This window comes from Falco peregrinus, chromosome 19 (genome assembly GCF_023634155.1).
Source record: "Falco peregrinus isolate bFalPer1 chromosome 19, bFalPer1.pri, whole genome shotgun sequence".
Lineage (NCBI taxonomy): Eukaryota > Metazoa > Chordata > Aves > Falconiformes > Falconidae > Falco > Falco peregrinus.
In genome coordinates this window covers 6,034,899-6,061,386 of record NC_073740.1, presented here as the reverse complement: position 1 = coordinate 6,061,386, position 26,488 = coordinate 6,034,899, and the positions used below count along the sequence as shown (strand labels likewise).

The following is a 26,488-nucleotide window of genomic DNA, read 5'->3' as shown; positions in this document are numbered from 1 at the left end:
GCCCAGCGTCTGCCCTGGCTCATCGCTGTTCCCTGTTTGAGGGGGGGCGGGCTGGGGGCTGAGCACTTTGAACTCATTGCACGGAGACTCACCAGCTCCCATAGGGAAAGGGGCATTGCTGCTGCTGTGCTACAGTTTCCCAGGGGTGAGGTGATGTCTCAAGGGTGACCTTGTGGCACGCCAGGACCCCCTCAGCCAGTGGGGGCTGTCCCTGAGGCCACCCATTATGGCCACACCCCACCCTAGGGCCACCTTCCCCCTCATCCCCATCAGCTGTTAATTAAAGCTCACTCCAATTAACACAGAGGCCAAGCCTCAAGTCCTGCCCTGGGTGCACAGCACCAGGCACGGCCATGGAGTGGGCAGGAGTCTCTCTGGGGCGGGCAGGGGTCCCCTGTTCACCCAGCAGTGACTGTCATCGTCCTGGCAGTGGGGCTCATGGATGGACCACAGCTCTGGCACTGGGGGTGGGGAGGCAGTTGGAGCACTGGGCTGACTCCGTGCTGGAGTGGAGCCAGAGCATTCCTGCCCCAGGACTTGGTGCCAGCGCACAGCCCCATCCCGCTGCTGCACCATCCAGCTCTGCACCATCACCGGGGCTATAATTGTCTTTTCCCTAATAAGTCTGCAGAGCAAGTGGGGCTGAACCTAACCCCAGCGCTCTCAGGACGTCCCCTGGGCCCTGCCTTTCCCTTGGCCACCGGTGCTGTTTTTCTTTCCAGGGAGCTATTTCTGCCAACATGCCACAGCTCTGCACCGGGTCCCACTGTCCCCGGTCCGCCCGCAGCCTCAGGCGCCACAGGGACCAGCCCTCACAGGTGCCTCACATCTGAGCACACAGAAATCCCACTGCAAATCCCCCAAATGGCTTTAGTTTAACCACCCCAAAGCACTTTCTCATCATCAGCTGGTACCTCCTGTGGCTGCTCTTGGTGGTGCCGCAGCAGGAGCTGGGGTTGGGGACCACTGCCAAAGCCAGCCCTGAGCAAAACTTTGATGCCTGGAGGGCCATGGCACTGCAAAGCCTTCGTCCCCTGAGGAAGAGGAGCAGGCAGCAGCCTCTTTCATTGCCACTGCACAGAGCAGCATGATGAGAAATGAGGCCACAGCTCCAGGGGCTGAGACCCAGCGGTTGATAAATTAAGCGGGATTTCATGGGAAAAACCCCAAATTGGAGGGTGACAGGAGGTCCCAGTGGTGATGGGTGCCATTCCCAAAGCACTGGCTGAAGGGCCCCATCCCTACAGGGGAACCCTCCACCCTTATCTGGGGGCCACCCACACCCCTCAGGCAGGGACAGCCCAGCCCCCAAGATCCCTGGGGCTGCTTCTATCAGGGGGTTGCACCTGCTCCCCTGGGGAGAAGGGGGACCTGGGGGTCCCAGCCAGCAAGGGACTGTCCCCCACACTGCCTCCCACAGATCACAGACCACCCCAGCTCCTCTTCTCAATGGTTTATTTTTTACACATGCTAAAAGCCCCCCCAGAGGAGGGGACAGGGGATGGTGACAATGACAGAAGCGTGAGGAGGGGACAGTGCGAGGATGGGGAGCACTGTGCAGGGGGAGCCCCGGTTTCCTGCGGTGGGCTGCAGCCTGCAGTAAGACCCGTCACCCCTGCAGTGTTGCACCTCCTGGGACAGGACAGGGACTTCCCTTGCTCAGGGGACAGCAGTCCCGTTCCCCCTGCCCTTAGTGTCCCCAGCAGCCAGCATCATCGCCATGGACAGGGAAAAGGAGGCTGCCTCAGGAAAAAGGGCATTTTTATGCCACCCCTTCACACAAGGGCCACCTCCACTCCAGGGGGCACAGGACTTGGTTGTGTTCCCCCCACGATGGCTCCCCAGCTTCACCCAGGGTCCTGGCTCAGGGGTGGGCGAGGGGTAGGGAAGGGCTGAGCCCCCCCTAGCCCCGCTCGCAGAGGATGGGGCAGCCCCAGCATGGCAGAGGTCAAGATGGGACCATGCCCACGTGCAAGAGCAGGGTGCCCGTCGCAGGCAGGGAGTCCCAGGACCCCAGAGCAGCTCAGGGCCCCGACTCCTTCTTCCGCTTCTGGAAGCGGCGGAATTTGCCCTGGATGGCGAGTGCAGCTTTCTCCGTCTCAGGCGCGCTCAGGTCAATGTCGATCTCTTCCTCCTCCTTCTTGGGGTCACCAGCTTTGGCTGAGGGGGGGGAGGGGGGGGGGACAGGACAGGGGCTGCCCTGGTTACAGCCTGGCATCCCCAGGCTCACCCCAGCATCCAGTGAGCACCCTGACCCCCCACTCACCCAGCACCCAGGGTGGCACCCTGCCACCCTGCCAAGGGACAGGGGAAGGACAGAGCAGGTCCCCGCATCCATCCAGGTGTCACACACACACCCCCCTCCACGGACACAGATTCCAGAGGCTCTGGGGACAGGAGCAGCTAGTGGGGTCCCAGCCACCGGGGATCCCTGGAGGGCATGGGACAGAGGTGACACCGGTGCCAGGGCATCCTGCGGGGTGCACCCCACCGGTGTCGGGGGTCCTCACCTTCCTGCTGCCTGCCGGGGGCCTCCGCCAGAGAGGGGGACTCATGGGGGCTGCGCTGTGGAGAGAAGGGGGTGCCCGGGGGTGACACGGGGTCCTTGGCAGCAAACCCGCACCACGGAGGATTACGGACTCCATTTTGCTGGGGACCCCCCACGGCCACCAGCGTCTCCCCCCGCCTCCAGCCCCCCCCCCCCCGCCCCGGGCAGTTCCTCTCCTGGCCCGTTGCTAAAAAAAAAAGGAAAAAGCCCTTTTTCTGCTCGGCACCGGCCCCTCACCTCGCTCATGGCCGCTCCGGTGCCGCCGCTCCCGGTGTGCGGTCCCCCGCGCGCGCCACCGCTTTTATAGGGGCGCAGCTGAGTGACGGCCACGGGAAGCCAATGGGGCGCGAGGGCGGGGCCGGGTGGGAACCCGCCCCCCCGCGTGTCACCCCACTCCCCGAGCCTTGACGCCCCGCGGAGCTGCGCCCAAGGGGACAGGGGGGGCCATGGCTGCTGCCACCCCCTGAGGTGCTGTGGAGGGGGACATGCGGGGGGGGCAACAGGAGCTGCCCAGGGTCCTGGGACCAGGTGTCACTGCAGTGGCTGGGGACAGGGACCTTCCTCCAGGGTCACCAATGGCGGGATGGCTGCCGCCGTGGTCTCCCCACTGCTCAGACACCCCCCCAGCAGCCATGTGCATGTCCCCTGCCTGCCAGGCCCCATGTCTGTCTGTCCCCTGCCTGTCCCCTCCATGTCTGCCTGTCCCCTGTGCCCGCCATGCCCACACCTGCCTGTCCCCACTTGCCCCTCCCATGCTGCCTGTCCCCGCCTGCTGCAGCCTCGCTCAAGTTCAAGGTTCAAACTCCACAGGCTCTGGCCAGGCGGCGGTGGGGACGGGCAGGGGCCAGCTGGCCCCGCGCTCTGTGGCAGCCAGCACCAGGCACCAGCTACGCCAGCAGACACCAGGTCCCAGCACTGGCACCAAGGGGCACCGGTCACCTTCAGGGTGCCAGGTGGTGGCTCGGTGGTGGCTGAGGTGAGGGGCCACAGCGGCAGGTGGGTGCATGAGGACAGCACGCTGTGGGGTGGGTGGGACACTGTGCTTTTGGGGGACGTGTAGGGGACGGGGCGCAGGAGCCGGTGCCGGGGCAGCAGCTGCCCTGCGGGGCACAGTGCCAGGTGTTGCTCAAGCGGGAGCTGCACCATGTGTACACACATGCGTGTGCACATGCTCACACCCCGCACACTCACCCTGGCCTGCAGGCTCCGTCCTTGCTGTGGTTGCCCTGCTCGGGTGCCATCACCCGCGTCCCTGGCCACATCGATGTCAAGCACCTCAGATGCGGACAGAAGCCCCTGCCCGCTGCTGGGACCCCAGGGCCCCGAGGGGGAGGACGCGGAGCCCAGGGAGGAGAAAGTCTGTGCCGTGTGCGGGGACCGTGCCACCGGGTATCACTTCCACGTCATGACGTGTGAGGGCTGCAAGGGCTTCTTCAGGTGGGGGCTGCCACCGCGGGGGGATCCACGGCTGCTCTGCAGCACCGGATGAGGGACGAGGTGGGATGAGGCTGAGGAAGGGGACAAGATGGGATGGGGCAGGACAGGATGGGGAGGGACAAGACGGGATGGGACGGGACAGGATGGGATGTGACAAGATGGACTGAAATGGGACACGACGGGCTGGGACAAATGGGCTGGGACAAGACACAGCAGGGTGGGATGGAACAAGATGGTCCCATGGACAGGGACTGGGTAGGACAAGACAGGACAACAGCTGCGACCCCATGCTCAGGCCACCTGGCTTCTCCAGGGCACAGTGGTGATGGGGTCCGGGGGGCTGGAGGTGGCCCCTGCCCTAGGACATCCTGTCCCCCAGCCCCTGCTGCCCACCCCCCGGGGACAGAGTGACAGTCCCTGTGGCCTCATGGCTGGGCCCATGTCCCTCCAGGCGCTCCATCAACAAGGGCATCCGCTTCACCTGCCCCTTCACCCAGAGCTGCCCCATCACCAAGGCGAAGCGGCGGCAGTGCCAGGCCTGCCGCCTCCAGAAGTGCCTCGATGTGGGCATGCGGAAGGACAGTGAGTGCGGTGGCGGGGACACAGGGGAGACCTGGGGGGGAGGAGGGGGACACGGAAGACTGGGTGGGAGGACAGGGTGAGGACATGGGGCAGAGGTGACCAGCCTAGGTGGAGTGGCAGGGGAGGACATGGGGGCAGAGGGGATGGGGCAGCCCAGGGGCAAGGGGACAGCAAGGGACAGAGGCTTAGAAGTGACAGCAGGGGGGCACAGGAGAGAGGGGACAAGGGGGACCACCTCGGGGAGAGTGGATCATGAGGTGCTGGCATCTCCGAGCACCCGGCGCCCCCTGCCACCAGTGACTCTGGTCGCTGGGCTGGGGGTGACGGTGGCGGTGGGGCGGCAGTGATCATGTCCGAGGAGGCTCTGCGGCGGCGGCGGGCACTGTGGGGCCAGCGGCGGCTGGCGCGGGAGCAGCCGGTGGGGCTGACGGCGGAGCAGCAGGAGCTCATCGGCATCCTCATCGCAGCCCACCAGCATACCTTCGACTCCAGCTTCTCCCAGTTCACACACTACTGGGTGAGTGGGGAGCCCCTGGAACCCGGCTGTCCCTGCAGGTGCCCCAGCACGGCGCTGACACCCTGGCTGCCTTCACCGCAGCCTGCTGTGCGACTCTACGTTCCCAGCCCGCAGCCACAGAGCCCACCGGAGCCAGGTGGCCCTGCGGCATGGCCACCGTCCCTGCAGCCAGACTGCCTGGACGACGAAGTGCTGCCTGATGTCTTCTCCATGCTGCCCCACTTTGCCGACCTCAGCACTTTCATGATCCAGCAAGTCATCAACTTTGCCAAGGAGATCCCAGCCTTCAGGTCTGCAAGGGGGAGCATGGGCAGGGGCCCCCCGCTGCCACCCTGGCCCTGATGCCTCCCCTCACCCCCGGCAGGAGCTTGCCCATCGATGACCAGATCTCGCTGCTGAAAGGGGCCACCCTGGACATCTGCCAGATCCAGTTCAACACTGTCTTCAACGCAGAGACCAATGCCTGGGAGTGCGGGCAGCACTGCTACACCATCCAGGATGGAGCCCTGGGTGAGGTGGAGCGTGGCAGCACCGGGGAGCAGGGGTAAGCCATGTCCCCAGCCCAGCTCACCTGTCACCGCCACACTCCCCCCAGCCGGCTTTCAGCAGATCTACCTGGAGCCACTGCTCAAGTTCCACATTAGCCTGAAGAAGCTGCATCTGCACGAGGCAGAGTACGTCCTGCTCCAGGCCATGCTGCTCTTCTCACCAGGTAGGGACTGCGGGGGGCCGCAGCAGTGGGGCGTCCCCTTGGCCCTGCTGACAGGTACCCACTCACCCTGCGCCCCCAGACCACGCCGGCATCACCCAGCGGGACTTCATCGATCAGTTCCAGGAGAAGGTGGCCCTGACACTCAAGAGCTACATCGACCACCAGCACCCCATGCCTGAGGGCAGGTACGTGCAGGGGAGGGTGGGCACGGCCTCGGTCCCCTCTGGGTCTGAGCCAGGCATCCCGTCCCCACCTCCCAGGTTTCTCTATGCAAAGCTGCTGCTGCTGCTGACTGAGCTGCAGACGCTGAAGGTGGAGAACACGCGGCAGATACTCCACATCCAGGACCTGTCCTCCATGACGCCGCTGCTCTCCGAAATCATCAGCTAGAGCCCGCAACATGTTCCAGCCCCCAGCTGTGGGCACCGCAGCTCAACAGCTATCACTGCACTTTACAGGGCAGAGTAAAGCTCCTTTATTTTTCCAGGCTCTGCAGATGCGTGCGCCCAGAGCCACCCCCTGCGCCGCTGGAGGGAAACCGAGGCAGAGCAGGGGTGGGAGCAGAGGGAAGCATGGTGCTGGGGCGAGGAGGGCGGCACAGGTGAGCGCCAGGGCCCATGGAGGGCCCCAGGCCCCAAGCAGCAGCTGCTCCTCAGCCCAAAGGTGCTAACACAAGCCACGTGCTGTCACACAGTGTCCCCCGGCCACAAGGGACCAGGTCTCCACACCATCGGCTCCCCTGACACCCTGGCACAAATGCAGGGCCCAGCTGGTGCCGCGCACAGCAGCTCCCTGAGCAGGACGGTGGCACGTGCCGCCCACCCCTGCGGTCCCTCAGCCCACAATGACGCTGAAGCCGCAGTGGAAACGGTTCTTCCAGTGGTTCAGGAAGGCACCCAGAGCCAGGGTGACGGGCAGGGGGGGCAGCTTCTTCTCCAGAACGCCCCCAACGCTCCAATTACTGTCCAGGAGCCCTGCGAGGGTGGACAGGATGAGGGCCTGGCCAGCGCTGGGGCTGCCAGGTGCCGGTACGGCTCCTTGCTCACCTCTGAAGACCATGTTCGCCTGTGGCAGGTTGAGCTGGTAGCCAAAGGCGAAGGTGGTATCCTGCAGCCGGGTGTTGGCCTCCAGCTCCACCCCAACCTGCACCTGGGGGGAGGAAAACCTGAGGCCCTGGGGCAGAGAGAGGGACACACAGGGGAGAGGGACACACAGGGGAGAGGGACACACAGGGGAGAGGGACACACAGGGGAGAGGGACACACAGGGGAGAGGGACACACAGGGGAGAGGGACACACAGGGGAGAGGGACACACAGGGGACACTCACCTGCTCGTTGGCTCGGTGGTAGTAGCTGGCATGGGCACCACCATACCCCACGTTCAGCGTTGCCACCCACTTTAGAGCTGGAAGAGAGAAGTAAAGCAGAGGGCGAGGGGAGCCGGGGCATCCCGCCGGGGCCAGCACGACAGGCAGGACCCCCAGGGCTGTGTCTGCAGCCCCCTCAAGCGCAGGGCGCCTGCATACCCGTGTATTTGCCCGCCAGCGTGAGGATGGCTCCCTCCTCCCCTGGCCGCCGGTGGTAAACCATCTCCCCACCCAGGACAAGGCGGGAGGTGATGCTCTGGAGGAAATGGGCCACCAGGATCACTGTGGGGACAGTACGGCCCTCAGCACACAGCCCCCCCGGGCCTGGCAGCCAGAGGGGGGAATACCCTGCTCACCAGACTCGCCAAGGAGATCGGGGTTGCCCAGCGTGAGGGTAGCGGTGCAGTCGTCCCCCCGGTACTCGCCGTCGAACTGCCACGTCACGAACTTGGTCTGGTGAGTCTGTGAAGGGACAGGCACCGCGGCAGGTACTGCCATCGCCCCTGCCACCGGCTAGGGGTGCCAGAGACCCTCCAGCACCCACTACTGCGGGGTCATCTCCCACCTGGCCCCACCTGGAAGACGGCTTTGGTGCGGATGCGCTCGGCCACAAGGTGCAGCACTTGGGCATTGAGGCTGCCGCTGTTGTCCATGTCCCCAATCAGCGTGGGGAAGGCCTGGGGACGAGGCAGGGCGTCAGCTGGGGAGACAGGAACCCCCTGCCTCCCGTGATCCTGACTTGAGCTGCAGGGTGGGGCCCCCTTGCCCTGAGATAACCCCCACCCACCCTCATGACACCCCCGTGCCACCTCACCCCCCATCTTGGGGCCATGCAGCCACCCTGAGGGCACCCCTCACTCCAGGGTGCAGGATCTCACCTCGGTGGGGCCGAGCTGGCGGTCCCCCACGAAAGTGGCATTGAAGTGGTAGCTGGAGGGGCCAAGGGTGCTCATGTGAACCGTGTGCGTCACCTGCGGGGACGGGATGTCAGGGAACCGGGGGGCAGCCGGGGGCGGGGGCAGCCGCTCCCCCCGCAGCACAGTCCTCCCCCCCCCAAGTCCCTGTGGTGCCCCTGACCTGGAAGTGGCTGCTCAGGGTCTTGGTGACGATCAGCTTCACCCCCTCCATTTGCTGCGGGAAAACCTCTGCGGGAAAGAGGGGCCTAAGCGGGGGCCCCGCCGCCAGCTCCCCGCTCCGCGGCCAGACCCCCCAGGCAGCCCCCGGCCCTGGGGCCAGCCTCCGCTACCAGCCCACCGCCCCGAAGGCCACCCACGCCCCTCCCCACTGGCACCGCCGTGCCCCCCGCTGCCAGCCCGTCCACCCACGCCGCCAGGACCCCCCACCGCCGCCGGGGCCACCCGAGGGCCTGGCCCCGCCACCCCCTGGGCGCCGCTGGCCTCCCAGCCCCACCTTTGCACTGCCGGTGCAGCTCATCGAAGCTGCCGGGGCTCCCGAGCGGCTCCCCTCGGCGCGGGGCCCGGGGCGCGGCGGGGCCCAGCGCGTTGCCCATGCCCGGCCCGGCTCTACGGCCGCCCGCGCCCCTCGTCGCCGCCGGGCGCCGCCATCGCGGGCGCGGGCACCGCCGCTGCCGGAAGCGGCTTCGCGAGGACGCGCCCGCCCGAGGCCGCCGCCGCCATTGCTGGGGCGGGCAGCACTCGCCGCCCATTGGCTGAGCCGGCGGGGCGGGGCCGCAGCCACCGAGCCCCCCCGGAGCCCCGGCCCCGCGCAGTGCTGTTCCGGTGCTGCCGCGTTCCGCCACGCCGGTGCAGCCCCGCGCCCACCCCGCCGCGTCCTGTGTGTCCCCCTCACCTTGTTTCCCCCCTCCCGTTCCGTTCCTGTGTCCTCTCTGTCCCTCCTCCCTGCACCCCTTCATGTCCCACATCCCCTCCTTGCGCCCCCAGACCCTGCTAGCTGTGCCTCAATTCCCCTCCATTTGCCTCCCGCGGCCCCTCCCTGTGCCCCCTCCCACACACATCCCGTCCCCCTACTTGCTCTACATCCTCAGTCCTGCATCCCACTCCTTGCCCTCTGCCCTGTGTCCCTGGACCTTCCCTGTGTCCCCTGTCCCTGCTGCCGTCACCTGCAGCTTTCCTGGAAACAGCTGGTGTAGGCAGGGGCTCAGAGGGAAAGGGGCCCCAGTGGCCCCACGGGTGAGCCCAGGGCATGAAGAGCTTTTGTCCCTGGTGCCACACAGGTGCCCTTTGGCCGTGTGTGCCCAAACAGCGCCACAGCTGGCCCCTGGCTGGGCCCCGTGGTGGGGTGTCCCCAGGTTCCCCCCCCATGGGTGCTGCCACCAGGAGTCAGCAGGGATAGCCCCCCACTGCCCCATGCTGAGTCACACTGTCACGTTGGCAGCCAAGGGTCAGCGATAAGGCAGGTGACAACCTTTGCCCCACAGATGCCGGGGCAGGCTGGTGCGCAGCCCCCCAGGCCGCCCCCACCAAACCAGGACCCCAGAGTGGAGCAGCCACCTGAACCCACAGGACTGGGGCAGAGGGGTGGTGAGTGCTGCAGCTGGAGCATGAGGGGGCCTGAGGCTGGGGGCAGGTAGGACTGCTTTGGAGGTCCCGCTATGCTGTATGGGTACAGCATGTTGTGGGACTGCAATGTGCCACGGGGCTACCACTTGCCACAGGGCTCCAACATGCCACAGAGCAACCAAGTGCCATGGGACCACCACACACCACAGGGACATCAGCCAAGCCCCCATGGTGGCAGCCCCAGCTCCCATGTCTCCCCCGCAGCCAAAACCCCTGGGCCATTGTCACCCACTATCCATGTCCTGCCCAGGGGGACAGGGCCCCAGGGTGCAGGGCCACCCTTGGTGAGGACAAGGAGGGGCTGCCCCCTGCAGTGACCCTTACCCCCACCGTGTTTACCCAGGCTGTGGCAGGGGCCGGCACGGCCTCCCTGGCCCAGGGGCGGGAGCTGGCCCGGGGAATATAAGCAGTCCCCGAGAGGGCACCCCCACAGTCCTGTGAGGTGAGTGTTATCTGGCACCCAGCGCCTGGGCAGGACAAGGCTGTGGGGCTGGAATGGGGCAGGGTGGATAATGCCGTGGGGTGGGATGGGACAGGAGTGGGGCAGGGTGATGCCAGTGGGGCTGGGACAGGCCCATGGCCATAGGGTGGGGATACTGGAGCTGTGGGGCAGGGATGGGGCAGTGCTGCAGGGCAGGAGGGGGACCGAGGTTCCATGGGGTGGGATGGGGCACGATGGGGATGCTGCAGCAGCAGCAGGGGGGTGGGAAGCTGCTGCAGGGCAGAAGGGGATGGTAGAGCCATGGGACACGCCAGCCACCGCTGATCCAGCCCCACAGGACCCCCAGCCCTGCCGAGATGAAGGTGCTGGTGGCCGCCCTGGTGCTGCTCTGCGCCTGCCACCTCCAGGCCGCTCTGGTGAGGCGCGAGACTCCGGATGAGGAGGCTGTCCCTGCGGCCATCGATGACTTCTTCAGCCGCTATTTCCTGTCTCTCTCCAACTTCATGACCAAAGACCTGCCGCAGAAGCTGCAGGCAAAGGAGCTGCACAGCCAGGCTGAGTATGGGGGGCAGCAGTGGGCATGGGGCCTCCCCTCAGCTGCCCCTTGGCACCCCCTTCATGGCCTGTCTCTCCACCAGGGCCTACCTGGACCGGGCTAACAAGCAGCTGGCCCCACTGGCCCAGGAGCTGCAGAGCAACGTCCTCAGCCTCTTCTTACCACTGCTGGACCTGGGCAAGGGTGAGGGGCAGCCCTGAGCCCTGCCACGGCAACCCCCATACCCCTGTGACAATAAAGTCTTGGAGCTGCCGCTGCCGTGTCCTTGGTGCTGGGGGAAAGCCCAGGGGAGGGAGGGAGGGAGGGAGGGAGGGAAGGAGGAGGTGCGGGAGCGGCTGAGACCCCACAAACTCAGTGCTGCTAGCACTACAGGTAAAGACGCCAAAGCAGCTTCGCGCCCCGGGCGTGCCCCTAATAAAGATGGCGGCGCCAACCTGCTACACGCCCTTGTCGCCGCGCGTCGCGCCCCCAAGCAAGATGGCGGCGCGGGGCCAGCGCTTTCGCTGTCGTCACTTCCGCCCCGAGCCAAGATGGGCCGCTTCCGGCGGCGGGGAGATGGCGGAGGAGGCGGCGCGGCGGGCGGTGGCGGAGCTGCCGCTGTTGCGGACGTCGGCGGGACCGCGGGACCGGGAGGGCTGGGCGCCGCGCCTGAAGGAGGAGTACCGCGCCCTCATCCAGGTGTGCCGGGCCAAGCCCCGCCGGTCAGGCTCCCCCGGTGTGTCCCCCGGTTCCCACCCCCCACCCCCCCCGGCTTCTCCCCCGGTTCCCTCCGCTCACCCCCGCTCGCCCCCCAGTACGTAGAGAACAACAAGCGCGCCGACAACGACTGGTTCCGTCTAGAGTCCAACGCCGAGGGCACCCGGTGGGTGAACGGGGCCGGTAGGGTGGGGCACGGACCGGGCCTCCCGCCGCCCCCGGGCCGCCTCAGTGTGCGGAGGAGGTCCCGGGACTGAGGGGGGCGGGGGCCGCTCCCGCGTGTGTTGCAGGTGGTTCGGGAAGTGCTGGTACGTCCATGAGCTGCTCAAGTATGAGTTTGCCATCGAGTTTGATGTGAGTGGGGTAGGGGTCAGGGGGCCGCGGGGCCGGGGGGCTTGAGGGGCCGCTGACCCCCGTCTGCCCACCCCAGATCCCGGTGACCTACCCCTCCACCGCCCCCGAGATTGCCATCCCCGAGCTGGACGGGAAGACAGCCAAGATGTACAGGTGGGTGAAGGGCGCTGCCGCCCCGAGGAGGGCCGGGGGGGAGCTGACAGCTGCCTCCTCCCTGCAGGGGCGGCAAGATCTGCCTCAGCGACCACTTCAAGCCCCTCTGGGCTAGGAACGTCCCCAAATTCGGTTTGGCCCATCTGATGGCGCTGGGGGTGAGTCGCGGGGGGGGGGGGGGGTCCCCGTTTGGGGGGTGGTCCCTGTGGGGCTGCTCACCCTCTTTCCCCACAGCTGGGCCCGTGGCTGGCTGTGGAGATCCCCGACCTCGTCGCCAAAGGCATCATCCAGCACAAGGAGAAGTGAGCGGTGGCTGGAGGGGAGCGCTGGTGCGGTGCAGCACCGCGCCCGCCCCCCACCCCCACCCCAGCTGCGCCCACTGCCCCGCTGCCACTTCGCTGCTGCTCCTCAATAAACTCTTCAGTTCCAGCCTTGCCCTTGCCTGCTGCTCTGGGGGTCCTAGCGGGGTTACCCCCAGACCTCGGGGGTCCAGCCGCCCAGCGCGACCCTACAGTAACACTTCACCGGAACGCGCTGTTTCTTTAAGAAGACGGGGTGCGGCGGCTCCTTTAAGAGCGGCGGGGGACGCCGCGCGGTCTCCATAGCGACGCGGTGGCGCGGGGCGGGGGGCGTGGCGCTGCGGCGGCGCAGGCGCAGTGCGGCGCGCGATGCTGCCGGGGGCGGGGCGAAGGGCGGGAGGCGCAAAGATGGCGGCGGGTGCTGCGGGAGTTGTTGCCATGGCGGCCCGCGGGAGGTAACAGTGGCGGCGGGCGGTGGCCCCGCGGGGGTGGGGGGCAGCGGGGGGATGGGGGGGGGGCAGGTAGGGGAGGGGCTCTGCGGGGATGGGGCGAGGGGCGGGCAGCAAGGCCGAGAGGGGGGGGGGATCGCCCGCCCGCCGCCCCCCCGCCTCCCCCCCTTCCCCCGCAGTGCCCCCCGGTACCGCGCAGGGGGTGGGACGCGGGGCCCTGCAGCGCGGTGCCCGGGATGGAGGGGAGGGCGAGGGGCAGAGGCCGGGCGGGGCGGGGGGCTTTCGCCACTGTCGCGGCTGGCCCCGCGGAGCCCTTCGCGCAGGCTGGGGGCTCCCGCCGTGCCGCAGCCCCCGCGGCCGCACCGCGGACCCTCCCGCCGGGTCCACCCGCTGGAGCCGGGCTGGCGGGTGCTCAGCGGCTCGGAGCTCCCCCGGGGGCCACTCCAGCCCTTCTCCGGGTGCAGCCGCCGCGGCCCAGCCCCTCCCCGGCCGGCGCTGGGAACCGGCGGGCCCTGCGCAGGGCCTGCGCCCCCCCCCCCCAGCCCGCGACGGTGCCAGGTGCCCCTGCGGAGCAGGAGCCGGGGAGTGGCTGCCCGGCCGCTCCGAGCGGGATCTCGGCAGAACGCGGAGCAGGAAGGCAGGAGGGCCCCGATCCCGGTGGTGCCAGGCACCTCTGCGACTCACCCGCCAGCACAGCGCTTGCCTCCCGTCGGTGCCGCGGCAGCTGTATGAGGGGGGGCTGTGGGGTCTCGCCGGGACCGTGTGCCACCCCCTGGTCCCGTCCGGTGACCTGGAGCATCTCTCCTTGTGCCGCAGGGCCCCTGCCGACGGGACTCTCCGGCCGGCCGCTGGCCACGGCGGGCTGTGAGCAGTGCTGGCGGGAGGAGGCGCGGCAAGAGAGGTGGGTGCATGCCCCGGTGCCCCTGCACACCGGCTTGATGCCGTGGGTATCAGCCCATCCCTCTCCCTGCAGGGCTCCCCTCTTGGCTGTCCCCACGATGCCCCAAGCCTCGGAGCACCGCATCGGCCGGGCCAGGGACCATGCTGTCATCACCTCACAGCCCAAGGCTGCCACGAAGCTGCCCAGCGGGCACCGGGCCCTGAGCCAGGAGCGCCATGCTGCCTCCCTGGCCTCTGCCACCGCTGCCAACGGGCTCTCCCCGGCACCCAAGCTTCGCCTCCTGCCACCCCGGCCTGGCTCGCTGGACGACCGCGGCAAGAAGTTGGAGCTGGACCGGGGTCGGGCCTCAAAACGGGGGGAGGCTGTCCGCAGCTCGGCATGCCGGCGGGGGCCCATGAAGGCAGACCATGCGGTGCGTGTGCCTGGTTCTCCCCAGGCAGGTGCTGTGCTGGGCAGCGCCTCCTTCTCCCTGCCTGCTGGGGCCTCGCTGGCGGGGCGCGAAGCAGAACGCCGGCGAAGCAACCTGGCCCGCTCAAAATCCATCAGCATCGGGGACCTGAGCCAGGGTGGTGGTGGTGGTGGTGGTGGCCGTGCTGAGGACGTGGCGGCAGTGCTGAGCCGGCTGGTGCTGAGGGACTGTAGCCATCAGCTGAGTGCTGGCTCGCTGGCTCTCAAGAGGAGCTCCTCTCTCCGGAGGGTCAACGTCTCTTCAGGGCTGGATGGGAAGCCGGCCACCCCGCTGCTGTCTGTCCGGCCTGAGGGCTGCCCAAGGACTCGTACTGCCCCCGACCCCCCGTACGCCCACAGCCCCAACGTTCCAGCACCCGGCAGCCCCGCCCTGGGCAGAGTCCCGGCACCCGGCAGGACCGAGGAGAAGGCGGCAGCCGTAAGAGCCTCACGATTTGTCCCACCAGCAGGACATGCCCTGGCCCTCATGTTGCTCCTGGTTGCAGGGCAGCAGCTTCGCTTCTGTCGGGGTCGGTGATAGCACTGGGGTGGGATGGTGGTGCCAGTCTCACCTCTCCCTGCTCCATTCCTCCTGGGGGAACCCCAGCTGCAAAAGGGTGGAGTTGCCTTGGCTCCAGGGGTGCTGGCCAGTACAGTGCCTGTTTCCACATCCACCTTCGCCCCACGGAGTAGCTGGGCCCTGGCCTCCACTCGTCTTGAGCCACGTGTCAGGATTAGGTACCTTGAAATCCCGGGGCTGGGCCTGTGCTGGTGGGGGACGGTGACATGGCTTGGTCCCCAAGGCGCATTCCCCACCAGTGGCACAGGGCTGCCCCTTGGCCCTGCTGAGCCACCTTGCTCCCTGCACCGCTCTTCTGCACCTTGTCGGCATGGTGCAGAGCAGGTGGGTGTGTTTGCCTCTGCTCCCAGTTCTCTGGATGCCCACTGTCCCCAAGGTGGCTCTCCTGCTAATTAATCCCCCCGAGGTGAGCCTCCAGCAAGGCCCAGAATAGCCAGGGGAAATCGGATCAGCTAATGAGCTGTGGCTTAGGGAGGTGGAGGGGGCCCAGCAATGCTGGTGCCGCAGTCCGTCCTGGCACCCAGGCGGTGCCAGAGCCATGCCAGGGCTGCAGGGAGCCATGCTGGTGGAGCTGCCACGCAAGTTGCACCGCACCTTGCTCACCAAGCGGGAGCTGCAGGGCCATGGCACCGACATCTCCGAGTCGGTGATACACACGGCTGTCATGGGGCTGCTGCTCGTCCGTGGTGAGGTGAAGCCTCTGTGGCCGGGGGGGCTGGCCAGCTGTAAGAAGCTGAGGGGCGGCTGGAGGTATCTGCTCCGTGGGGACAGGTCTCACTCCTGTCCCTTCGTGTCCCCACAGACCCACCACACCTTGCTGCTGGGCTCGGGCCACGTCGGCCTCAGGAACCTGGGCAACACGGTAAGCACCCGCGTCCCCCAAGCCCCCCTGTCCCACGGTCCTGGGGTGTGCAGGGGACCACGGGCTTGCAGCAGCTGTAGCGAAGCGGTTCCCTCCCACCAGGGCTGTTGTGTCCCTGGAGATCCCCCAGCCCCTCGGTGGTCCCTGTGGCACAGCAGAGCACATGCAGCAGTGCAGAGGATGGTGGGGGACATGCTGAGGCCCAGCGGCCCCCCTCCAAGGTGTCACTGCATCCCTGCTGCTCTCTCGGCAGTGCTTCATGAACGCCGTGCTGCAGTGCCTGAGCAGCACCAAGCCTCTGCGGGACTACTGCCTGCGCCGGGACTTCCAACAGGAGCAGCCTCCTGGCTCCCGTGCCCCCCAGGAGCTCACCGAAGGTGGGATGGGGACTTCTCACACCTACACCCACCCCCCGCCCCGTGTCTTACGCAAACCCTGCTGGTACTGACACCCCGTGCGTCCCCGTCCCCGCAGCCTTCGCTGATGTGATCGCTGCCCTCTGGCACCCTGACTCCTCTGAGGCTGTCAACCCCGGGCGTTTCAAGGCTGTCTTTCAGAAATACGTCCCCTCCTTCACCGGATACAGGTGAGGCTTCACCCTCTGCCCTGGGGCACCCCTGGCAACTGGGGGGCTGGAGGCAGTGGTGGGCACGATGGCTCTTTCCCCCTGCAGTCAGCAGGATGCACAGGAGTTCCTCAAGTTCTTCATGGATCGGCTGCATGTGGAGATCAACCGCAAGGGTCGCAGAACCCCCAGCATCCTCTCAGACACCCGGCGGACCCCCGCGTTGGAGGACCCTGAGATGTTGAGGTGAGGGGCAGAGGGGTCCCCAGGGGTCCTGGGTGGGTGGCCACAGTATGCAGCCCAACCCGCCACCTCTCCCTGCAGCGACGACGAACGCGCCAATCAGATGTGGAAGCGATACCTGGAGAGGGAGGACAGTAAGATTGTGGGTGAGCACCGCTGGGCAGGGGTGACACCTTCCCCAGACCCCCAAAACCCTCCAGGTTTCCCTCTCTGCCCAGCCTCACACCCTACCTCACCCCCAGACCTCTTTGTGGGGCAACTGAAGAGCTGCCTCAAGTGCCAGGCTTGCGGCTACCGCTCCACCACCTTTGAGGTCTTCTGCGATCTCTCCCTGCCCATCCCAAAGGTAGGGACAGGGCAGAGCCCCCCGGCCCCCCCAGCTGCTCCCTGGTCCCCGCCACCTGACTCTCTCCCTCTGCAGAAAAGCTTTGCTGGGGGGAAGGTCTCACTCCATGACTGCTTCAGCCTCTTCACCAAGGAGGAGGAGCTGGACTCGGAGAATGCCCCGGTAAGAGGCTGCAGCCGGTGGCTCGGCACCCCTGGCTCGGCACCGCCAGCCCCCTCTCACTGGTGCCGTGCTGCCGGCAGGTCTGCGACAAGTGCCGGCAGCGGACGCGGAGCACGAAGAAGCTGACCATCCAGCGCTTCCCCCGCATCTTGGTGCTTCGTATCCTTTACGGACCAGAGGGTGGGGAGCCTGGGACCCCCGGAGCTGCTGATGCTTGGCGGGGAGGGGGGGGGGGCATTGACCAGAGGGGGCTGCTGTCCTTCCAGCCACCTGGGGCCACATTTCCCTTGACGGTACCCAGACCTGAACCGGTTCTCCACCACCCGCTACTCCATCAAGAAGTGCTCCGTCTTCGTGGACTTCCCGCTGCAGCAGCTCAACCTGCGGGAGTTTGCCAGCGAGAAGGCAGGTGAGGTGTGGCGGGGGGCTGCGGTGGGGGGCTGCGGTGGGGGGGCTGCGGTGGGGGGGCAGCGCTGAGCCCAGCCTCCTGCTGCAGGCAGCCCTGTCTACAGTCTCTACGCCCTCTGCAACCACTCGGGCAGTGTCCACTATGGCCACTACACCGCCTTCTGCCGGGACCCGGCTGGCTGGCGTGTCTACAATGACTCCCGGTAGGTGACCCCCACCACACCACCCCCACACCACCCCCTCGCCTGGGCCCTGTGCCCCCCTGCCCAGCTGGGGTGGGCACAGGCTGAGGGTGCCGCCGCAGCGTCTCACCCATCAGTGAGAACCAGGTGCCGTCCAGCGAGGGCTACGTCCTCTTCTACGAGCTGGAGGAGCCCCCCGGCAGGAGGCCCTGAGCCCCCTCGGACCTTGAAGTGCGGGGCTGCCCCCTCCCTGGGCCAGGGCTGCGGCCCCCGAGCCCCCGGGGTGGCATGAAGACAGAGGGCGGGGGTGGCTGCTGCCCCGGGCGTGGCTTTTGTGAATAAATTTATTAAAAAAAAAGCTAAAAAGGTGAAGGTCGGAGGTGTGAAGGGTTGGCCCTGGCCAGGGCCCGGTGCTCTGCTGGGGGGGGGGGGTGAGGGAGGGGCGGGGCTGAATCAGGGGGCGGGACTATGGAGTAAGGGGCGGGGTAATACTTTTTGGGGCGGGGCTAGTGGCAGAAGGGGTGGGCTCACTGCTGGCCGTTCTGCGACGCCCCTTGGCCCGGCCCGGCCGCCGTAGCAGGGCGGCGGGCGGGCCCCGCGCCTGTCCGTCAGGGGACAGCGTAGTGCCATTGGCGCGCCGTCGCGCTGTCCCCGCCCTCTCATTATCGGCGAGAAGGGGCGAGGCTTGCCGCGCCCGGGGGTCGGCTCGGCCCAGCACAGCTCCCTCATGCCGCCCACAGTGGCCGTCGTGGGGGGCGGCATCAGCGGCCTGGCCGCCTGCTACCACTTGGCCCGCGGCGCCCGCCCGCCCAAGGTGAGCGCGGGGCCGGCAGTCCCCCGGGGGGGCCGGGACCCCGGCCGCGGTGTCCCCGTGGTGACCGTGGCGTCCCCCAGGTGCTGCTGCTAGAGGCCGGCGCCCGCCTAGGGGGGTGGCTGCAAAGCACCCGCACCGCCGACGGGGCCGTGTTCGAGCACGGGCCCCGGGGCATCCGCCCCGGGGGCGTGGTGGGCACCGACACCCTGCACATGGTAGGGGGAGCTGAGGGTTCCTGGCGCGTGGTTCGGGGTGCCAAGGGGGTTCCAGGGTGCTGGGGTCTGGTGGGGGGTGTTTGAGCGAGGTGCTGGAGTCAGGGGTCCCTGAGTGCCTCCTGGGGGCTGGAGTGTCCCTGGGTTGGTCTAGGGTGATGGAGTCTGGGGGTGGGGGGGCTTGGTGGCTCCTGGGGTCTGTGGGATTTCCCTGGGTGGTTGGGGGTGTCTGGGAGCACGAGGGCACAGGGTTCCCAGGGTGCAGTGGTCCAGGGGTGGCCCTGGCGTAGGGTGCTGGGGGACAGGCGTCCCTGGGTGCTGGGGTCTGTAGGTGGTCCCTGGGTGGGTGCAAGGGTCTGGGGGTTCCTGCCTGGGTGCTGGGGCCTGGCTGAGGGCACCCTGGGGCAGGTCCTGTGCCCTCTGCCGTGCTCGTCCCTGCCACGTCCCTGCAGGTCTCTGAGCTCGGCCTGGAGGGTGACGTCCTGCCTGTCCCTGGAGACCACCCGGCTTCTAGGAACCGATTCCTCTACACCGGCGGAGCCCTGCACAAACTGCCCTCAGGCCTGCAGTAGGTGCCTGCCCCAGTGCCACCCCGGTGCCACCTGTGTGTGGGCCACCCTCCCCTGAGCCCTCGGTGTCTACAGGGGCCTGCTGTGGCCAGTGCCCCCCTTCTCGCGGGCACTACTCTGGAGCGGGGTGCGGGACCTGCTGGCACCAGCCGGGACGGAGCCTGATGAGAGCGTGTACGCCTTTGTTCATCGCCGCTTCGGCCAGGAGGTGGGTGTCTGCACAGAGTGATAGCCTTATCGGGGCCTGGCAGGGGCCAGGCGGGGACCAGCCTCATCCTGCCATGTCCCCACAGGTGGCCGACATTGCTGTGGACAGCCTGTGCCGGGGTGTGTTTGCTGGGGACTGCCGAGCACTGAGCATCCGCTCCTGTTTCCCCACGCTTTTCAAGGCCGAGCGGCACCGGCGATCTGTCCTGCTGGGGCTGGCGCTGGGCTCCAGTGAGCGCCGGACTTGGGGGACACAAGGTGGGGACGCCCTGGTGCCACCTCTATGACACGAGGGGACACCAGCATTGTCATCTGCAGGGAAGGAGCGTGGGGCTGAGTCAAGGCTGAGCCAGCGGGCGCGGGCCGAGCACTGGAGCCAGTGGTCACTGCGGGGTGGGATGGAGAGCCTGGCCGAGGCGCTGGCGGCCTTCCTGCGCCCACGTGGGGTTGAGCTGCACTGCCATGCACCCCTGCGCCGCCTGCGCTGGCACCCCAGTGGCCACTGGCAGGTAGGGCCCTGGTGTGGGTGGGGTGGCAGGACACTTGGGTCCCCTTCACAGTGCCTCCCCCTGGCACACTGCTTTCCTCACTCCCACAGCTCATCCTGGCAGACAGCACCGTGACAGCTGACCATGTAGTCAGTGCCCTCCCGGCCGCAGGTAGGTGTGCCCTGGGTTGCACCAGGGCAGGGAGGATGGTGGCATCCCCCCCGTGATGTCCCCTCTCCTCTCAGCCCTGGCAGAGGTGCTGCCAGCCGAGGCTGAGCCACTGGCACAGGAGCTGCGGCGCATCCCAGCTGTGTCTGTGGCTGTGGTGAACCTGCAGTACGAGGGCATCACATTGCCTGTCACGGTAAGAGCAGCACCCACAGGTGTGCCCCAACATGTACGGGTGACCCCAGCACCCACGGGTCACCCCATCCCACTCCCACTGCTGCTTCTGCCCAGGGCTTTGGGCACTTGGTGCCCTCCTCCGAGGATGCCTCCCTTCTGGGTATCGTCTACGACTCAGTGGCCTTCCCCCAGCACAACGGCACAGGAGCCACCTCGGTGCGGCTGACGGTGAGTGGCTGGGGATGAATGTTGTGGGGGACAGGGATGATCCAGAGCCTGGGGGGGCTCATGATGCTGCTGGTGCCATGTAGGTGATGCTGGGAGGTGCCTGGTTCAGACAGAGCTTTGGGGATCCGGCGGCGGTGGCGCCAGCGCTGCTGCTGCAGCGGGCACAGGCAGCAGTGCGGGAGCAGCTGGGCCTGGAGCCAGCCCCGACCCGCTCCATTGTTAAGGTGCACCAGGTGGGTGATGGCACTGGGGGGGCTGGTGTTGGGGTGGGCTCCAGGGGCTCCCACTGGGCTCACCAGCTGCTCTGCCCCCCAGGCCTGCATTCCCCAGTACACACTGGGCCACTGGCAGCGCATAGGTAAGAGGAAGCTGGGGCACAGGGGGTCCTCCCCTGGACCCCACAGAGGCACCCACCACCCATCCCCATCCCTGCAGAGCGCATCGGCCGCTTCCTGGCAGAGCAGCAGCTGCCCCTCAGCCTCATTGGGGCCTCCTACACTGGCGTCTCGGTCAACGACTGCATTGCCAGTGCCAAAGCAGCTGTTGGGCGTCTGCTGGGGCAGCTGCACTGAGCCCCAGCATCCCTGGGTCCCCTCTGGCGCCAGGCAGTCCCATGGCCATAGGACAAAGTGGTTTCTTTTTTATTGAAAAACCCTTATAAAGGTCCAGGGAGCAGCTCATAAATAGAATAAATAACCGTGTGCTGGCAGCACAGCCTGTGACCATCTTTGGGCACCCATGGCCCTCAGGGAGATGGGGCCAGGCAAGCCCCTGGTTCACCCCAGCTCTGCCTGCAACCCTTCCTGGGGGGTGCCCCCCAGCACCAGGCACCGGCCCCATGGCCAGCAGCTCCCTATGTGATTGGCACTAGGGCTCACTCCCCTGAGTCTCTCCAGCAAGGCCACAGCACGACCAGCCTGGCTGCAGCTCCTCCACCCTGTGCACCCTGGTGCTGGGTCACAGCAAGCAAGAGTCCATGTGGGGTCCACAGTAGCCAGTGGCTAGTGGGCACCCTGCAGCAGGCTCTGGTTGTCCCCATGGGCAGGCAGGGTCTTCTCCTGTGCCACAGCCATGCCTGCACTGCCCCCCAGGTGTGCATCACCCTCCCCAGCAGCCTCGGGGCTGTGCTGGGTGATCCCTGGTGCCGGTGGGGAGCTGGTGCCACCCTGGGTGCCATTACCTGCCAGTGGCTGCTGCAGGGTGGCTGTGGGCAGCTGGGGGGACAGGGATATCTCCTTGCCCCCCCACCCTGCAGCATCCCGGGGCAGCTTGCGCAGCATCTCTTCCCGGAAAAGGCTGGTGCTGCTGCGGTACCTCTGTCCCTCGTGGCCCGGTACTGGCCCCCTGCGGCCCCTCCCAGCACGAGGGTCCATCCCAATGTCCACTGTGAGGTTGGTGTAGAGTGGGTGGAGGTGCTTGGCCAGCAGTACATAGGTGAGGGAGTTCATCCCATCCTGTGTCCACATCCGCTGTGTGCGGATCAGCAGGTCGAACCTGGAAGGTACAAGGGAAGGGGAATGTCACGGCCAAGCTGCCCGTGGGACCCCCACGCCCCCTGCCAGCCCCCTGACCTGTGGGGGTTCTCCTCGTTGCCTTTGTCACTCTTGTGCTTCACCATCTTGTAGTGGCCGATGGAGATGGGCGGGCGGGCAATCTTCATGCCAGCCAGGCGCACCCTGCAGACAAGCCACCACGTCACCCAAGGGTGCCAGGGCACAGGGACACTGCCTGTGTCCCCGCTGGTGGGGCAGCTTGTCCTGCACAGTGATGCCATCCCAGGGCCCAGCAAGTGGCCAGTGCCTCCCAGCAGGGGACAAACATGGGGAAGGGTAAGACTGGCAGATCCCTGCGCTGTCCTACCTGGTGGCGATGTCATCGTCCTCACCGCCCCAGCCCCAGTATTCGTTGGGGAAACCATTGATCTTCATGTACTGGTCAGGGGTGAGAGCTGAGACCCCCCCGAAGTACTGGGGGTACGGCAGGCTGCAAGAGAGGGGGCAGATACTGAGCCAGGGCCAGGGCCATCCCCTCGCTCCTGGCTCGCCCCCAGCTGTGATCACCCACCTGTACCCGAATTTATTCATGGCAATGGAGACATGCTTGGGGTTCCAGGGATCGCAGGTGTAGAGGTTATGGTCGTTCTCAGGGATGAGGTCGACATCATGGAGGAAGAGGCAGTCCCACTCCTCGTCCTTCAGCGCCTCCTTCACCCCCACGTTCAGCAGCTTGGCACGGTTGAAGGTGGAGTTGCCTGCCTGCGGGGAGAGGGGGCTGGCAGCTGTGACCCTCGGCACAAGCCCAGCACAGGCCCCAACACACGGTAAAGCCCCTGGCACCCACCGGACTCACCTGGTGCACGACGTAGATGCCGTACTGCAGCTGCTGGCGCTGCAGGAAGGGGTGCAGGTAGTAGAGGAGGTGGCCCAGGTGGGTCTCGCGGTTGCGGTGGGGGATGATGACGGCGGTGCGGGACCGGGGCTCACAGGTGGCAGGTTGGTACCGGCCGCCCTCCCGCACCGCCGGGTTCTTCATCTGGATCTGCTCCAGCGTGGGCACCCGGCTGAAGCTCACAGTCAGTGGCCCGACTGCACGGGGGAAGGCAGGAGGCTGGCGTGGGGCGGTGGGGGCGGCGCCCGCCGCAGGGGTGCGCGGGTCCCCGGGGCCGCTCGCCACCGCCCCAGCCCGGTCCAGCCGGTCGGTCCGGGCTGGGAGCCGCGGAACCGGTTCCTTCCCCGCGGGCACTGCCGTTCCGTGCCCCGCCGCCCCCCCGGCGCGCCGCCCCCGGCCGCTGTGGCTGCCCCACCGCGGCGGGTGACTCACCGAGCAGAGGCGAGCGCTGGGGGCAGAAGGGCAGGGGCTGCGCGGGGTCGGGGCGGGCGGGCTGGCGCGGCAGCAGCCGGCTCAGGTTGGCGTACACGTCCTGGGTGCGCGAGTAGTCGAAGACGGGCCCGGCGGCGCGGCCGAAGAGGGAGGTGAGGTTGCGGAACCCGCCCAGGGAGAAGTAGGCGACGAAGGCGAACTGGCAGCCGACGAGCAGCGCCAGGGTGCAGGGCCGCTCCAGCAGCCGCCGCAGCATGGCGGGGCCCGGCCCGGCGGGGGCCCGGATCGTCGCGGGCCCGGATCACCGCGGGCGGCTGGGGGCGCCGGGCCGCATCGCGGGCGCAGCGGGATCGGGGTCACGGTCGGGCCCGGTGCCCTGCCGGACCCTCCGGTACCTGCGGGCGGCGGGAGCGCCTCAGCCCCGCCCGGCCGCCGCCGCCATCTTGGAACAGAGAGAGCGAGCGGGCGGGGCGTAGGGGGCGGAGCCCCGGACGTGGTGGGTGTTAAAGGGGCCGCTCGGGAGCGGGTGCCTGCCCCGAGCAGCGCCTGCAGCGGGTGGGGGCGGGGGCAGGGGCAGGGTCTCCTCCCGGTCAGATCGGGCCGGGGCGGGGGCACCGGGGCTCCTGGGGCAGGCTGGGGGTGCCAAGGGGAGACGCGGTCGCAGGTGCCTGGAGGGGAGCGAGTGGGGGCCCGGCGGGGTGCCGAGGCGCTCAGAGGGTGCTCAGGCGGGGGGCGGGGTCCCGGGTGGGAATACGGAGTGACGGGCGGCAGGACCCGGGGGAGCCCAACCCTCCGGAAGCGGGCGGGGCCTCAATATGGACACACCCCGCAAGGGGCGTGCCCAAGGCAAGCTCCGCCCGCGCTCCGTCGCCGCGGCAACTGCACACGCCATCGGGCCCCCCCTCCCCCCCCCCCTTTTTCCGCGTGTTGTCCCGCCCCTATTGCAACGTCACCGCGGGGTCGCGCTCCGATTGGGAGCAGCTCCGCGCCACTTCCGGCGGGGGCGCCATGGCGGCGGTGGGCGCTGCGGGCGGGAGGCGTGCGGCGCCCTCTGCCCGCTGCTCAGCTACTTCGGTGCGGGCTACGCCGACTACGCCGTGCTGGCGCACGTCCTGCCGCAGACCGCCCTGCGCGGCAGGTGCCGCCGGGCCCCGGAGGAGCGGGCGGGGGGGGACCCGAGGGGTCTCCCGGGAGTGTGGAAGGTGTTGGGCCGGGGGAGGGTTCTCGTCCTGGTCGGGCCCCCGTGGTGCCGCCCTGACCCGCGCCCCCACCTCCCCGCGTCCTGGTGCCCGTTCCACGCTGCCGCCTTCAACCTCATCGTGCTTCTGCTGCTGGCCTGCCGCGCGCGCCGGCCTCGCCGACCCTGGTGAGCGCCCCCCCGCCACCGGGTGTCCCCCGCATCCCTGCGGACCCCAACTCGCCCCGGGGCCCGCTGTCCCCCGCGGCACCGGCCGACTGCCATGGCGGGGAGCGGGTGCCCAGCCCCTGCCCGGGGGCAGCTGGGCTGTGGCGGCCCGGTGAGGTGGGGTCTCACGTGTCACCCCCTGCCCCGTCCGTCCCCAGGTGTGGTTCCCCTCCCCAACACCACCGTCGACTTCTCTGTCCTGCACAGTGGGGCGAAAGCCTGAGCAAGTGAGACCAGGGCGCTGAGGGGGTGGCCAGGGGACCCGGTGGGGTGACATGGGGGTGAGGGGCTGCGTTGTGACTGCTGGGAGCAGCCCTGGTAGCTGGTCCCTGCTGAGTGCCGTCCCAGCAGAGCCAGGAGGACTGGACAGTGTGCAATTGCTGCGAGGCATACCGCCCGCCCCGTGCCCACCACTGCCCCTGGTAGGCACCTCTGGTATGGCCCCACACTGCAAGTCCAAGGGGCTCTGCCATGGGTCATTTCCGTCCCTGGGCACTGGAGTGTGCTCTGAGATGGGACCAGGGACAGTAAGACCCCTGTCACCCATCTGTCCACCCATAGGATCAACAACTGCATCAGGGAGTTAAACCAGAAATACTTCATCCAGTTCCTCTTCTACACTGGTGAGTGGTCACATGGAGGTCCCTGTTCCCCATGGGGCAGCCCCACTCCTGGGTCCCTGGCCAGGCTCTGGGGCTGTTGGGGTGCCCAGCCCCATGGCAATAGGCAGCTCCAGGGGATGCAGTGTGTGTAGGGGGGATGCTCACTATCTGCCAGCTCACTGCTTGTTCTGTGCCAGGGCTCGCCAGTCTCTACGCCACAGGGCTGGTGCTGGCTGCCTGGCTGGGACCGGCAGGCAGGAGTCCAGCAGGGATGGCGGCAGGAGGAGACATGGCAAGCAACCACGTCCGAACGTAAGTAGGGTTAGCACGGGGGTCCTGTCTCTCTCCTGTGTAGAGGAACTTGCGTTGAGAGGGGAGGGCCTGGGTGGTGGCACCGTGGTGGGACCCTGGGTCTGCCTTGGGAGCAGTGGGAACGGGCTCTGGGGTGCCCCACGTTGGCCCCAGCCAATGGTCTTACTCTCACCCGTGGCCACCCTCCCAGAGCTCACTGCATCGTCCTGCTGCTGGAGTCTCTCCTCTTTGGGGCTTTCGTTGCTGCTGTGTTTTATGACTAGGTTAGTGGGGCAGCGGCATGGGGCACTGGGGCAAGTGGGGGTGGCAGCATGTTGACGGTGATGTCCCTGTCACCCCAGGTTATGTTGATCATCATGGATGAGACTCCCCTGGAGCAGATCTGTAACCAGGGACTGAAGGAGACAAACCAGGAGGAGCTGTGCCCCCCAAAACCCAAACTGGTGCTGCTGCAGGAGGTGTTTGGGCAGGGTGCGTGGGGCTGGGAAGGCCTGTCGGGCCAGGTATCCCAGCATGGCTCATGCTTCTCCCCTTCCCTCCGGCCAGGCTTTGTGCTCTGCTGGCTCTTCCCCTGGAGCCGCAGCCCCCCGCTGGGCACAGACCTTGGGTACAGCCCGCTGCCCATCCCCTACTCTGACCTCCCCGCGCCCAGCACGTGGGAGGATGCTGGAAACATGCTGACAGTGGCTTCACACCGGGATCCAGAGCCGTGATGGCGTTTCAGCACCTCGGTGCCTGGCAGTGAGCCCTCTGCCATCCCTCCGGGGGTGAATCTTGCCCCCAAAGCCTGGGCACCCACCTGGCAGCACTGATCCAGTGCAGCGGTGGGGTCCTGGGGCTCCCTGGCAGAGCGGATGCCTAGCCCCACCATCCCTGGGGTGCAGAGGTGTGGGATTTTCTACCCCAGGATGTCTAGGGGCAGGCTGACAGCATGGCAGGACGCTGCCTTACCCACGGCTCCAGCTGCCGCCTCAAGAGACAGGTACAGAGCTGCAGCTGCCCCAAGAGGCTGCATGCAGCAGCACCCAATAAAGTCCCATTCTGGGCAAGGCTGGTGGTCCCCTGTTCTTGGGGAGCGGGGGTGCTGCTAGTAGCACCCTGTGGGGGAAAGATGCTGGGAGCAGTAAGGGAGGGTTAA

General features: G+C 67.7%; 9 protein-coding genes across 24 annotated transcripts; 6 read left to right on the top strand and 3 right to left on the bottom strand.

Annotated features, from left to right (window-relative positions):
• Positions 1 to 1,438: 1,438 nt before the first annotated feature.
• On the bottom strand, positions 1,439 to 2,862 carry PCP4L1 (Purkinje cell protein 4 like 1). Its single transcript, XM_055792161.1, has 3 exons — positions 2,786 to 2,862; positions 2,511 to 2,565; positions 1,439 to 2,160 (listed from the first exon to the last, which is right to left on the bottom strand). Exons 1-3 carry the CDS (start codon positions 2,792 to 2,794, stop codon positions 2,024 to 2,026), a joined length of 201 nt encoding a protein of 66 aa, XP_055648136.1. The 5' UTR covers positions 2,795 to 2,862; the 3' UTR covers positions 1,439 to 2,023.
• A 571-nt stretch (positions 2,863 to 3,433) lies between these two features.
• NR1I3 (nuclear receptor subfamily 1 group I member 3) lies at positions 3,434 to 6,280 on the top strand. 4 transcript variants are annotated; one of them, XM_027796612.2, is made up of 9 exons: positions 3,434 to 3,544; positions 3,752 to 3,937; positions 4,437 to 4,567; positions 4,912 to 5,084; positions 5,166 to 5,374; positions 5,449 to 5,594; positions 5,680 to 5,796; positions 5,876 to 5,981; positions 6,057 to 6,280. In XM_027796612.2, exons 2-9 carry the CDS (start codon positions 3,813 to 3,815, stop codon positions 6,184 to 6,186), a joined length of 1,137 nt encoding a protein of 378 aa, XP_027652413.2. In that variant the 5' UTR covers positions 3,434 to 3,544; positions 3,752 to 3,812; the 3' UTR covers positions 6,187 to 6,280. The 4 variants fall into 4 exon arrangements, with proteins under 4 accessions (XP_027652413.2, XP_027652414.2, XP_027652415.2 ...); XM_027796613.2 differs by having other exon boundaries at positions 3,752 to 3,985; positions 5,035 to 5,084; XM_027796614.2 differs by having other exon boundaries at positions 3,752 to 3,985.
• On the bottom strand, positions 6,256 to 8,844 carry TOMM40L (translocase of outer mitochondrial membrane 40 like). Of its 3 annotated transcripts, none has more exons than XM_055792124.1 (9): positions 8,574 to 8,844; positions 8,241 to 8,308; positions 8,042 to 8,134; positions 7,729 to 7,840; positions 7,520 to 7,625; positions 7,323 to 7,445; positions 7,125 to 7,201; positions 6,843 to 6,945; positions 6,256 to 6,770 (listed from the first exon to the last, which is right to left on the bottom strand). In XM_055792124.1, exons 1-9 carry the CDS (start codon positions 8,827 to 8,829, stop codon positions 6,755 to 6,757), a joined length of 954 nt encoding a protein of 317 aa, XP_055648099.1. In that variant the 5' UTR covers positions 8,830 to 8,844; the 3' UTR covers positions 6,256 to 6,754. The 3 variants fall into 3 exon arrangements, with proteins under 3 accessions (XP_055648099.1, XP_055648098.1, XP_055648100.1); XM_055792123.1 differs by having other exon boundaries at positions 7,739 to 7,840; XM_055792125.1 differs by lacking the exon at positions 7,323 to 7,445 and having other exon boundaries at positions 7,739 to 7,840.
• A 1,612-nt stretch (positions 8,845 to 10,456) lies between these two features.
• Positions 10,457 to 10,954, top strand: LOC106112900 (apolipoprotein A-II-like). The gene is made up of 2 exons (XM_013304771.3): positions 10,457 to 10,704; positions 10,784 to 10,954. Exons 1-2 carry the CDS (start codon positions 10,502 to 10,504, stop codon positions 10,899 to 10,901), a joined length of 321 nt encoding a protein of 106 aa, XP_013160225.1. The 5' UTR covers positions 10,457 to 10,501; the 3' UTR covers positions 10,902 to 10,954.
• Positions 10,955 to 11,214: 260 nt separating this feature from the next.
• UFC1 (ubiquitin-fold modifier conjugating enzyme 1) lies at positions 11,215 to 12,334 on the top strand. 3 transcript variants are annotated; one of them, XM_055792150.1, is made up of 6 exons: positions 11,215 to 11,416; positions 11,496 to 11,563; positions 11,688 to 11,705; positions 11,828 to 11,904; positions 11,972 to 12,062; positions 12,139 to 12,320. In XM_055792150.1, exons 1-6 carry the CDS (start codon positions 11,257 to 11,259, stop codon positions 12,208 to 12,210), a joined length of 486 nt encoding a protein of 161 aa, XP_055648125.1. In that variant the 5' UTR covers positions 11,215 to 11,256; the 3' UTR covers positions 12,211 to 12,320. The 3 variants fall into 3 exon arrangements, with proteins under 3 accessions (XP_055648125.1, XP_055648124.1, XP_055648123.1); XM_055792149.1 differs by having other exon boundaries at positions 11,219 to 11,379; positions 11,688 to 11,751; positions 12,139 to 12,302; XM_055792148.1 differs by lacking the exon at positions 11,972 to 12,062 and having other exon boundaries at positions 11,219 to 11,379; positions 11,688 to 11,751; positions 12,139 to 12,334.
• A 219-nt stretch (positions 12,335 to 12,553) lies between these two features.
• On the top strand, positions 12,554 to 17,704 carry USP21 (ubiquitin specific peptidase 21). Of its 5 annotated transcripts, XM_055792099.1 has the most exons (14): positions 12,563 to 12,658; positions 13,469 to 13,553; positions 13,626 to 14,439; positions 15,383 to 15,442; positions 15,696 to 15,819; positions 15,917 to 16,028; positions 16,116 to 16,253; positions 16,332 to 16,396; positions 16,493 to 16,596; positions 16,672 to 16,758; positions 16,839 to 16,917; positions 17,060 to 17,167; positions 17,259 to 17,369; positions 17,471 to 17,703. In XM_055792099.1, the coding sequence occupies exons 3-14, from the start codon at positions 13,651 to 13,653 to the stop codon at positions 17,638 to 17,640; spliced, it is 1,947 nt and encodes a 648-aa protein (XP_055648074.1). In that variant the 5' UTR covers positions 12,563 to 12,658; positions 13,469 to 13,553; positions 13,626 to 13,650; the 3' UTR covers positions 17,641 to 17,703. The 5 variants fall into 5 exon arrangements, with proteins under 5 accessions (XP_055648071.1, XP_055648069.1, XP_055648073.1 ...); XM_055792096.1 differs by lacking the exon at positions 13,469 to 13,553 and having other exon boundaries at positions 12,554 to 12,658; positions 17,486 to 17,704; XM_055792094.1 differs by lacking the exon at positions 13,469 to 13,553 and having other exon boundaries at positions 12,554 to 12,658.
• A 302-nt stretch (positions 17,705 to 18,006) lies between these two features.
• On the top strand, positions 18,007 to 20,920 carry PPOX (protoporphyrinogen oxidase). Of its 2 annotated transcripts, XM_055792118.1 has the most exons (12): positions 18,007 to 18,162; positions 18,243 to 18,377; positions 18,827 to 18,942; positions 19,019 to 19,151; positions 19,237 to 19,381; positions 19,469 to 19,659; positions 19,749 to 19,809; positions 19,884 to 20,002; positions 20,098 to 20,211; positions 20,295 to 20,444; positions 20,527 to 20,569; positions 20,647 to 20,920. In XM_055792118.1, the coding sequence occupies exons 1-12, from the start codon at positions 18,076 to 18,078 to the stop codon at positions 20,781 to 20,783; spliced, it is 1,431 nt and encodes a 476-aa protein (XP_055648093.1). In that variant the 5' UTR covers positions 18,007 to 18,075; the 3' UTR covers positions 20,784 to 20,920. The 2 variants fall into 2 exon arrangements, with proteins under 2 accessions (XP_055648093.1, XP_055648092.1); XM_055792117.1 differs by having other exon boundaries at positions 20,527 to 20,920.
• Positions 20,830 to 23,470, bottom strand: B4GALT3 (beta-1,4-galactosyltransferase 3). Its single transcript, XM_055792121.1, has 6 exons — positions 23,032 to 23,470; positions 22,561 to 22,796; positions 22,276 to 22,466; positions 22,072 to 22,194; positions 21,783 to 21,887; positions 20,830 to 21,705 (listed from the first exon to the last, which is right to left on the bottom strand). Exons 1-6 carry the CDS (start codon positions 23,285 to 23,287, stop codon positions 21,213 to 21,215), a joined length of 1,404 nt encoding a protein of 467 aa, XP_055648096.1. The 5' UTR covers positions 23,288 to 23,470; the 3' UTR covers positions 20,830 to 21,212.
• Positions 23,471 to 23,577: 107 nt separating this feature from the next.
• LOC101925031 (uncharacterized) lies at positions 23,578 to 26,461 on the top strand. Of its 4 annotated transcripts, none has more exons than XM_055792136.1 (5): positions 23,578 to 24,397; positions 24,595 to 24,663; positions 25,236 to 25,350; positions 25,692 to 25,793; positions 25,897 to 26,461. In XM_055792136.1, exons 1-5 carry the CDS (start codon positions 23,847 to 23,849, stop codon positions 26,029 to 26,031), a joined length of 972 nt encoding a protein of 323 aa, XP_055648111.1. In that variant the 5' UTR covers positions 23,578 to 23,846; the 3' UTR covers positions 26,032 to 26,461. The 4 variants fall into 4 exon arrangements, with proteins under 4 accessions (XP_055648111.1, XP_055648110.1, XP_055648108.1 ...); XM_055792135.1 differs by having other exon boundaries at positions 23,604 to 24,397; positions 25,692 to 25,808; XM_055792133.1 differs by having other exon boundaries at positions 23,615 to 24,397; positions 25,692 to 25,821.
• The last annotated feature ends 27 nt before the right edge of the window (positions 26,462 to 26,488 follow it).